This window comes from Solanum stenotomum, chromosome 10 (genome assembly GCF_019186545.1).
Source record: "Solanum stenotomum isolate F172 chromosome 10, ASM1918654v1, whole genome shotgun sequence".
Lineage (NCBI taxonomy): Eukaryota > Viridiplantae > Streptophyta > Magnoliopsida > Solanales > Solanaceae > Solanum > Solanum stenotomum.
Genome location: NC_064291.1, coordinates 56263558 through 56275610, shown reverse-complemented (window position 1 = coordinate 56275610; position 12053 = coordinate 56263558). Strand labels below are relative to the sequence as shown.

At 32.5% G+C, this 12053-nt stretch overlaps 2 protein-coding genes across 2 annotated transcripts in view; one reads left to right on the top strand and one right to left on the bottom strand.

The window, feature by feature from the left end:
- The window catches only part of LOC125841284 (ABC transporter C family member 10-like), a 170641-nt gene that overhangs the window by 36678 nt on the left and 121910 nt on the right, over positions 1 to 12053 (top strand). The gene's annotated exons all lie outside the window — the stretch shown is intronic.
- Positions 5676 to 10243, bottom strand: LOC125841291 (uncharacterized protein At5g41620-like). The gene is made up of 3 exons (XM_049520393.1): positions 9565 to 10243; positions 8193 to 8318; positions 5676 to 7629 (listed from the first exon to the last, which is right to left on the bottom strand). The coding sequence occupies exons 1-3, from the start codon at positions 9955 to 9957 to the stop codon at positions 6106 to 6108; spliced, it is 2043 nt and encodes a 680-aa protein (XP_049376350.1). The 5' UTR covers positions 9958 to 10243; the 3' UTR covers positions 5676 to 6105.

Sequence of the window (12053 nt, the reverse complement as noted above, 5' to 3'; positions counted from 1 at the left end):
AATGGATAGTGGAGCTTCAGATAAAGAATATTCATATTTGGATGTGAGAGTGGTGTTGATCGAAAGATCATCTCACATCGAATCGAGACAAGATCCTTAAATTTCTTTTGGACAATCCTCCTCCCTAACTATGTGTCCACTTTTGGTGTGTATACAGGATAACATAGTCAATGTCCTATTATTATTCGACCTAAATTTCCCATTAACAGATATAAAAGCTTAATTATTATATGCAGTTTATGTAGGATTTAAAGAAAAAAATTGAGGGAATTAGTGATAAATGGTTGACCAACACTTTCACAAAAACAAATACTATTCCCAACATCAAATGATATAAGTGGTTGATTAATTGTCAGTGCATGCTCTCATTATTTTTCCTTTTCTTGCCTATGCTCCATATTGGTCAAATTTTTGTATAACAATATTATTTGTTCAGCTATTGTTTGATTGCTATGATAACAAAATATTATTATAGACAGTAGCGGATCCATAAATTTTGCATCATGGGTGCTCAACTATTTTTAGTTTGGAAATTGCTACATATAATGGGTGCTCAGTTAATATATTTCATTGATTTACTAAATTTTGTACATAAATAATAATGTTGTCACAAAAAGCAATCAGTGCTTAAGCACCCATAAGTCACAACATAGGTTCGCCACTGATTATAGATAACATGAAAAAAAACAATTTAAATCGTTATAATGAAATATTAGTATAAATAATGATCGTTATAAAAAGATTTAACGGTATATTTTAATGCATATATTTTCAATATTAAAATCATAAAAAGCAAAGCATATGCAAAGGAAGTGATGGGCTTTTCCATAATGCATAAAGATTGGAAGGAGTGTACAATACAAAGGTTAGCTAAGCAAGGCAACCAAGAAAAAATAATTTAAAAAATAAAATGAAGAATATGAATAACTTTGTTCCATATAATAATATATATAATAAAAAAAAATACATTATCAATATTTTAATTTATTAGCCATCATATATTTGTCTTGTCATTGCCTTTTCCCTTGCTTATATAAATCCCATTTCTTCTTCTAATAAATCTCATGAGCTTAACACCTAGCTAGTACTCCACATTTCCTCTTTACCTCTTAGCATATATTTCTCTCATATCATCTACATAAAAAAAAAGAAGTTAATATGCAAATGTCTTGTGTTATAGGGTTAAGTTGTTATAGTATTAAGTGGAACGAAGTGTATCTGATTGAGGCGTAATAATTATTGTTATCTGATTGGATATATATATGAAGAGAGCTTTCTTCGGTCCACACACGGGGGGCGATAGGGTTCAATTTGCTGCCGACTCATTCATCCAAATGTTGAGGTCTTGATAGTCGAATGCCACCTCAACAGCTGAGTGAATGAAGCGGGAGTACAAGTTGAGTCTTGAGCTTCCTGTACTTGGACTGAAGGGAGCTCCCTCTTACCTTTTTTCATATCGATTATTTTACCGAGTACCTAATATTTATTAGACAAATTAAACATATATAGTAGTGGTCATGCATGGTTTAATTAACTTGCTAGGGTTAAATATACACTTGAAATTTTCTTGGTTAATTAATTAAGGTTTACACACTAATTAATATCTTTATCTTTTTTTTTATTTGCAGCTTATATTTGCCCTGATCCTAATTTAACCTTGAGCTGTTTTTATGTGAAGCTTGATCTATTAAAGCTGGAGCGGAGCTACCATATTAGGTACGGGTTCGAATAAATTCAATAGTTTTTTGTTTAAACTTTATATTTATAATATGAATATTTAATTATTAATTCAGTGATCAAAACGGAGTACGAATTCGGTGACAATTTCAGCACTCATAAATTTCAAATTCCGATGACTTTGAAGCTCAAGGGTGTTTAGGGTTTTTCTGAAGCTCTCCAATGGATATTTTATTATTATTATATTGCTGAGATATATATTACATGATGATGAAGCTCAAATACAATTTTTTTTGTATTTTTTTTCTTGGTGTAACAAAGCATTTCTATATTCTTAATTAAAGATCTCGAGTTTAAATTCTTCGAGTATGAAATCACTTTTATTAGAAAGTGTTTTATTCTGAGTGGTATCGGACACGGATGGGAAACCAAAAATAAAGTTGTACAAATTTTCCTTTTCTTGTCCGACCTTTTTTCTTGTCCTTTTTGTTTACTTTCCTTTATATTGTTATGTTATGTTCGATTATTCTTTTCCATAATATACATTTGTGGAATGAGACGTGTTGTAAATTTGGTTTTTATTTCTATATATTATTTTTATATTTCATAAATGTTTATCAACTTTTTATTAATGTATATAATTGATATTGATAATCCTGACCAACTAATCATATTTCAAATCAAATAGGACTTCAACATTTTAATACTTTAATTGAAATATTAACATTTACTATAATTATTATTTCATCCAGATAAGTAGAAACATTTAAGAATTACTTAACAAGTTCTTATAATTTTAATTTTTTAATGGACATTTTTTTTAGCTGATTTAATCGCAATACTTATCTAATGACACGATGCAAGGCTGAAATTAAATTGTAGATATGAGCTGGTTTTTAATTATTTTCTTCAGTGCCTGACAAGTACCCCATATTATTTCTCCTTTCCTCAAAAAAGAATCTTTGAAAGATTGAAATTTTTATTTTTATATATTTGTTTTAACTTGATTTAAATAAATTCTTGAACATTTTGTTATTTAGGATATGCATCACAAAACTCAAACAAAACTATGCTAAATAGGGCTTTGGTCCTACTTCCCCATAATTCAACAAAAAAATAATCTAAAAGTTTATAATTGAAGGATATGCACCATCTTTAACCAACACAAAGGGTGTATTTGGTACAGAAAAATACTTCGACGATAAATACTTATAAAAAAGAATAGATTTTTATTTACATTTGATATGTAAGTAAGAAATACTATCTTAAAACATTTGTTGAAATACTATCTTAAAACATTTGTTTATAATCTTAACAAATACAATAGCCGATGGAAATGGTGGATAATCATGGAAGGGTACGTGAGACTGACACAATTAACCTGAAATCTACTTGTGAAACTTGTTTTTTCTACTTTCATTAAAAAAAAAGTCATTTTCTTCTTTTTTTTAAGGAGTTTATTTTTTAAAAAACTATTATCCAATTTCTTTTATCAATCAAATATAAAAAAATTATGAAAAATATTTTCCTCAATATCGAATACACCTAAAGTCTATTCAAAGGTAGTCTCTATACTAGTTAATTTATAATTTTCCTAGTTGGAATAAAAGTTTTCTCAATTCTTCTTCCATAAAAATAATTTATAATTTTTAAAATATTATTAAGATTCACATAATTTAATTTATGAAAAAGCGAAAAGTATTACCTAAACGAAAAAAATTCCTTAGATATGACTTGTGATTTGATATAGAAAATTAAATTTTGCTGGTTGGTTTCAAGACATGGAAGATTTTAAAGTTTGATTTACCTTTATATAATGGGGCCTATGTATTTTAACCCATTAAGAGAAAAAAAAAATAGTGTGAATTGAACTTGATTAGTTCATTAATCACTACTGTCTTTTCAAGCATCATCTCTTATCTTGAACAGTATATAGTCAAGTGTTGCAAATCCATATTGTAATTGGTAATTAATATAAACAAACTCAAGAAAAAAAGTCAAAACTGGTAGTGGGCCTCAACTACCTAGCACCAAAAATGAATTTACAAATGGTGTTTTCTAGTCTCTTCTATCACATTAATAAATAATTAATGTTAATGATCTTTTAGTAGGTGGTATAAGGGTTAACAATATCAAAATAAAATAAGAGATTATTTTATTCAGCGTTTGATTCTGAGCATTAATTAGTCCCAAGATATTTTGTACTAAAATGATAAAATTAACTATATATACCATATAGAAAGTGATTAACTAATTTCAAGGGATATCTCGATTCATAACATATCCTTATCTAATTCTTCATGATATAACCAAATAACCCTTATAGTCTCCAACTCTCGATGTTAGCTGCCGCGCAGGGATAAACCTCGTCCTGTTTAGTATTTGAAAAACGTTCTTGTGATAAGTAGTATTAGAGTCAAGATCATGGATTCAATTACCCAGAGCAACATGTTGCATGAGGCAGGTGTTGGGAGAGAGATTGTTTGGTAACACCAATATCCTGCCTATGACAAGGCCCACAAGGACTCGAGGAGGTTGGGGTGACCCAGTTGACCAGGTCGGAGTCATGATCGAATATAAAGCTGGCTTGATAGACTTTACTTTCAGTCATAATGTTCGGCATAATGATAAGCGTATCATCCTAAATAATAAACCCTAAATAATAAACGATTGACTAAAATATCTCCTTTAAAGTTTGGAGTTGGTTGTTAAATTGTTATAGGAAGGGTAATTAAGACTACGTAATGGAACTTTTGGTCCACTAATGATGTATAATTACAAAATAAATTCAAGAATCATGCAACATAAAAATGCCCATTTCAATAAGATATCATATAGATTTGTCTTCGACAAAGTTTCTAAAAAATCATATTTAGTCAACTCCACTAGCTAAGTTAAGATTTCATAATCTTTGTCCAACTAAAGCAAGAGCATAATAGAGCAATTAATTAATACATATCGCAAGCAAAAACATGAGAGAGCATAATAATATTTAAATTATCTATCTGATTATAATAATAATAATGTTATTATGATTTATGAAATTGAACACAGAAAATGGTCCTATATTACGCGAAATATGTCAAAATCATCATCGCTTTGAAAAAAATTAGCTTCTAAGGCTAACAGAGGAACACGTGGCAAGCTAGAAATTAAAACCGTTTAACACATAATAAGTGTTTCGATTGTTCCATGTTTTTTGACTGTTGTTGAGTAAGGCCCAAATAAGCCCATTTTATTAAAAACAAAATACTTAAAAATAACAAGTTGGACTATAAACTATAAACTATAAAAGTGAAAAAGTTGAAATGTAGAGGGCTAATTTATGCAAATGTACCTATTTTAGGCCCCATTTCGATTTTAATTACCTTTTCCAACAAGGTTAAATTGGATTTAATATCTGCTCATTACAATATTCTGGCTTACACACACAAAAAAGACCACATTCTTACATTTTTATCATAAAATAAAGTTGACTGTATTCTAACATTTTTCTCATAAAGACTTTGCTCAAAAGGGATCTTTTTACCATGATTTTAAAAAAATCAATTTGTTTTTTGAATTTCCTTTACCTTGGAGTAGCCATTTAACAGATTCAAAAGGACCGGAGTCGTTCAAGGCGAAAGAAGTTGGATCACAGCTTCTCACACAAAATGAATTAGGGAAAAAAAGAGCATTCGTAGCATTCATTCCTTATACAAATGCTCAAGAACTTCAAACTTGCGTGTACCTCGGCTATTTCATTTGCTACCTGCTACCTCCCAACAGATGGTGGTGTCTGAACCAACTTATGTCCACCTCGACTATTCCAGTGGGTACGTGCTACCTCCCACCCATACAAGTACCAGAATTTGTTTGATTAGGAAGTTGTACTTGACATATACCCTATTCACAGTTGTTGTAGACTTATATAACAAAACACTATCAATTATATATGGGACCCCCCCCCCCCCCCCTCCCAACCACCACCACAGAATAAGAATCCTATGTAATTTAGAAGCAAGTTTCTCATGTAACATGATGTACTCAATGAAACATTAAAGGTACACAAATCATTCAAGTGGCCTAGACAAGAAGCATTCAACATATAATTAAAAGGCCCATTGTAGTACCTTTCTGAGAAATGTACATGATGTGCAGCTAATGTAACATTTATCATCTAAACAGAAAACCTCAAAAATCTGCAGAGGAACTCAAACATAGCACTGACGGATATTCTGTTGCATTTGAACTTGCCATCTCGTCCATCGTTATAAAAGGATCCGTTGGGACTCAGAAAACCAATATCTTGAATTCGTCTCGTTTTATGTTGTCCAAATACGTGTATCATCTCGTGGTTATTAGGAACGAATTAAAATATTCACATAGCACTGATCCTCGTGGCATGCAATAAAATGTTTCAAGCTACCAAAGCATTTGATTGTAGAACTAAAGGGAGATCTTGGTACCTTTCAATCGTGATCGTGATCGTGAACGTTGACCCCTTGTTCTTGCTTCCATTAACTTGGCCTTCAAAGTGTTCTCCTTCAAATCTGGTGGCAATTTAGTTGATGACTCGGATATGTTCTCATGTGAGGGAAGCTTCTCCGTCCATTGCCTGACCGGACTAGCTCGAGCCCTTCTAACAGAAGTACCATAAGAAGCTAACTCATAATCATTTTCAGGTGGCATGTTTCCACTATCTGACAATAAATAATGGCTTCTAATTAATTCATCAATCATATAGTTTGAGTTAACTCCAGGAGTTCCATCAGCTTTGTTCTTTTTCCCAGAACTACCTTCTTCTGTTACTTCACATATCTCGAACTTGTTCGAAGTGCTTATTTCAACTTGGTTCTTTTCACTAGTTTCTCCTGGATCATTATCGTCAAGCTCGTTCCTGCTTTCACTTGGTAATGCAGCCCGGTTCATCTGTTCTTCAAACTTCACTTGTAAATTGGACATGCTGCTACTTTTTGACCTTTCGTGTAATGCAGGTTTCCTCACTATGTAATTAGGCCTCATTGTTTCTTCAGCACTCTTTTCCTTGGCACCATTCTCGCGGGGTCTCAAGTCAGAAGCACTTGGTTTTTGCAGCTCAAAACAATGTGAATCACTGCTAAGAGAATCTTCGTCATCGCCCTCATCTTGCGGAGCGCTGCCAGCAACATTAAGAGGGATGGAATCCAGAGAACCTCGTCGGTAGGTGGGATCCCCTAAGTTAACATTATTCCTGATACCGGTTTGTTTAGTTTTAATAAATGTCTCTATTTCAGACCTGAATTTTTCTATGATTGAGCTTTTATCACCTTGACCATATTGAGGTTCCATTTTTGTCTGCATCCGTTCATCAATCCATGCTTCGGAAATGTGCAGAATTAGTTGATCACTATTAGTCCTTTCAGTCCAATCTTTGTCAGATTTATGTCTTACAGAATGCAACTCCTGTTCATAATGTCTTATTCCCCAAGCAAACTCATCACAAAGGTCTTCGAGAAGTTGTCGAGACTTTTTCTCTTTGTCCCACTCTTTTGAAGCATTGGCAAGAGATGTTTTCACCTCATACAGCTCCCTAGCCAGTCTCCGATGCAAGCTCTCTGAGCGTTTTCTTAGCTTTCTTTCATCTTCCAGTTCATCTCTGACAGACTGAACCGCAGCACTAATTCGATCTTGCTCCTTACTTTTCCTTACCACTTTATCCTCTGTTATCTGCTTCATCAATTCATCTATTTCATGTCTATCCACTTGCTGATCTCGCACCAGCTCCTTGATCCGCACACGAGCATGATCTAATTCTTTCTTTAATGCTTTCACGAGTGACATGTTGGACGCATGCTGCTCTTCCAGGCCCCAGATTCTATTCAGTACTTTTAGAAGTTCTGTAGATGTTTTGAGGCTGTAGCTTGTCTCTCCAATCCTCCCTTTCAAGTCTATAGAACTAGACGATGTAACTGCAGCGTTGTAAGGTGCAATCTGAAAAAATTTATCACATGAGTTATTGCAAAGATGTTTTTGCTCATTTTAGCCAACACCTTTTAACATACCCACCCTCCTGAAAATTGATCCTCGCTAACTAGTTTACAGATATTGATTAGATTGGTCTAACAATAACTACGGCGAAAACAGACGTAGAAGATGAACTAAAGAGAAGACTGTGCATGTTGGTTAACAGATAGCTGATGACTGCAGTTACCAAGAGGATACTATATAACCAATGTTTTAAGTTACTAATCACTTTCTGGAACCATGAGATAAAATGATCCAATCAAGATGTTTGCAGTGAAAGAAGCTTCGAAGATTGAAATGATGAACAAGTAGAGCATGTAGGACATGTGTTCTATGTCTGCAGAGAGTCAACTAAAGTCTTTGAGGATTCTCGATGCTAAAGAGTATAAAATCCTATCACCTAAATTACTTTGAGATTTTCATCAGTTCTAAATTCCTTACTGAAATGTTGTATTGAAATGACCTAGAGAGGAGTTTAATTAAGTATCACTCGTAAAGATGTCATCAATGCAGATTAGCACTCTCTTTACCTCCATTGAACTGCCATAGCTTGCAGGAGATACAGGTTGAATCGCATGATTAGTCCTTTCAATCGATCGATGATGTTGCATCAACGATGCAGCAACATGCCGCCTCAAACTGCCCGCACTTCCTGGCTGGCAAAAACACACACAAATGTTCATGGAGAATGCTGAGCATTAAAAATCATGAAAACAAAATCAGACAACACGATAACTAAACAAGTTTCCCAGTCCTCGCTGGAGACCCAGTTAGAGGCATAATAATTTGTTGGTCCTTAGAAGCTTATTACACTGACATTCTCTAAGGAATCAAAGTTACAATCTTTAGTACAAACTAGGCATAGAGTCTAACTACTTGGTCACGGCTGTCAATCAACTTATTTCGGGGTTAATCTGTCCAACAACTCTAGGCTGACAAACCAAAAAGCTAGAGGTATCTCTTGCACGCTAAGATACTCGAATCATAGAACCAATTTTGGGAGTATTTGAGTAAATAAAGAATCTTAGGCAGATGAAGAATGGCGAAGGTAGTAGTCTTGTGGATCAAATTGAGATAAAAAAAAAAACAAAACACAGCAGAGACAGAGAAACAGAAGGGGACAGCAAAAACCAGTAACTCCAACAACATCAGTCACCTCAAAGGTCCCAACTTCAGCACAAAAATCAAGAAAATTTAATCAAAAGGATCCATTAAATGACACATGGTTAGCTAAACTACCATGTTCTGCCACTATTAAACAAAAGGGTAATTGCCATTCAAGAGCTTATTAAGAAAAAGGAGAGAATTTTGATGAACTAGCAACTCCAACACATCAGTCAGCTCGAAAGTAACCTCAAAGATTCCACTTTTACCACAAACAATCAAGAAAATCAAATCAAAAGGAACCTCCAAATGACACAAGATTAGCTAAACTACCAAATTCTTCCACTATTAAACAAAAAGGTAATTGACATATAGCTCCTTTTTTTCATTTCAAAAGAAGAAAGTAGAGAATTCAGATGAACCAGCAACTCCAACAACACCAGTCAGCTCAAAAGTTACCTCAAAGATTCCAACTTTACCACAAACAACGAGAAAATTTAATCACCAAACCACCAAATGACACAAAATTAGTTAAACTACCAAGCTCTGCCACTACTAAACAAAAGAGTAATTGCCACTCACAGAGCCATTAAAAATAGAGAGAATTCTGATGAACTAGCAACTCCAACAACATCAAGTTATCCAAAAACACTCTAAAATCACCTCAAAGATTCAAACTTTACCACAAACAATCAAGAAAATCTAGTCAAAAGGACACTACCAAGTCCTGCCACTACTAAACAAAAGGGTTTTTGCCATTAACAGAGCTAGCTATACAAGAAAGATGAGAGAAATTACCAGGTCAGGTGAACTTGGTGAAGGATCAGGATGTTCAAGAACCCTACTATCCTCATAAAGGTGGTGTCTATGGTGGCGATAAGGCTGAAGACGGCGAATTCTTGAAGATGGAACATTATTACTATTAACATGATGCATTTCAGAAAAAGGTATCTTGTATTGATGAAGCTCCCAAAGAATTGCAGCAAGTTTTCTAGCAGAAACACAAGAATTCTGAAAAGGGGTTTCTTTAATATGACTTTCTTGAACAACACAAACAACACTTTGTTGATGATTATGTTGGAGCCTCAAAAAGGGTATTACTGGTGTAGTGTGTCCCCCTCTTTTCCCTATTTTCTTCAACTTTTCCCCTAAATTTTCTTGCTTTTCTGCTGTCCCTTCTCCACTTTTCATCTCTCTCTCTCTCTCTCTATGTACACAATTTTCTATTGTTTCTTTTCTTTTTTCCTCCTCAACAACCCATTATCATTGAGTTAACTCAACTGGAGTAACTGCCACAGCTACTGCTACTCTGTATTGTGTACATCAGTAGAGTCTTTGAATTGAGTGTTGAATTCAAGATTCTTTGAGTATTTGTGTTGTTTAAGTTCAACATCCATGGCCAAAAAAGCAAAAATAAATTAAGACTTGAATGGGGGAAACTCTATGGTTTTTTTGTTTTTTCTATAGGTGTTGGTGTATGCATTGAGCTTAACATTAAATCCTAATGAAAGACTATGTTGTGTAGCCACATAGGCCTTTTAATTTTGTTGACTAATATGTTAAATAGTACAACTCATTTTACCCCCTTTGGATAAACCAATATTTTTGACAAAATAATTTTATAATAAAGTATTTTATTGATATGGATAGAGTAATAATTATTAGAAAGTGAAAGTTGATATCAAAAGATGTGGTGCAGTGAATGGAGTTGTTCATTTCTTAATCAAAGGTTTTGAGTTCAAATCATGAATATGAAATTTTTTTTTAATAGGAAGCTGGATCTCCAAATAGCGTCTTATTTGGTCGAATTTTGATTAGTTAAACTCTAATGCGTGTATTGAATATACCAAATGGAAAGAAAAAGTGAAAGTTGACATTGCTTGCTTCTCTTGCTTTTACACTTTCTTTAACCTACCATGACCATGCATGTTACCTTTTTTCGTACTATTATCTCAACGTTATTCATTTCAATTTATTAAAAGAAAAAAAGGTAACTAAAGGAAAATAATGATTTCAAAATTAAGATATATATATACGTGTGTGTAAAAAGTAAAAACACCCATATTTATATATTTTCAATGGTATATTATCTAAAGAACAAGAGAGTAGTGATAATGTTATATAGATATCTTTTATATGTGTTGATGAAAAGTTGTAAATATACAAAATAATTAAGATGCATATGAGTTGATCTGAATATCTTTATCTTTGAAAGAAGTAGAAAAGGTGATACATAAGAACATGGTTAACAACAAAAGTGCATGAATAAATTAAAGGAGTTTAACTTTACGTTAGACTTTCGAATTTTGACATTTGAATAACTCTACATAGTGTTAGAAAATAGATGAAAATAGAAAGAAAAGGCTTAAGGAGTAACATTTATTATTATTATTATTTTTATAATTATCTCAAAAGACAGAATTAGTAATATTATTATTATCTCAAAAGATATGACTATAGACAAATTCTCTCGTAATATCTTTTACTAATTATTTCAATATGATATCCAAACTACTTTGGCGATAATACCCAAAATAGTTATTTTAACGGTAGTATTTATTCCTCGTAGGGAAAAGGTAGAAGTATCCCTAGCTATGACCGAAATTTCATAAACATATCTTTATTTATTTATTTTTGTAATTTTATACACCTTTTTGGCTTACGTGACATTCAAATATCTCTCACGCGCCTTAATTGCGTGGAGTTACTGAGTGTGCCACGTAAGCCAAAAGATATACAACATTAAAAAAAAATGAGTTCAAGGAATAATAGGGCCTTAATTTAGTTAAGGTATACTGCCTTTGAGATTTCGATCATATTCTAAGGAGGTACTTGTGCTTTATCCAATAGATAATTACACTAATATGCCAAACTATACAACATAGAGTAATTATTAGTATGTGATAAAATAATTGATTAAATTATGATCAGCACAAATTGAAGGAATTTTTTAACATTACATTAGAAGTACATATATTCTAGTCTTTTAACAAAATCAAGAATATCAGATCTCAATGAAATTCCTAAAACCAACATACATATTATATTGCAATTTATAGCATTCATAATTTTTAAATATCTAAATTATTAAATTAATCTAATTGATCACTTTAATTATGAAAATTAGTCAAATCGACTATATCATAAAATAAAATGTAACAAGTAAAAATGAACCGATGGAGTATAATTTATCACACTTGTGTCAAAAGGCACAGAAAATTATGCATGTATCTTCTTCTCATTGAAATCCTTTTTTTTTTCAAAAAAAAAAGAAGAAATGAAAAGAA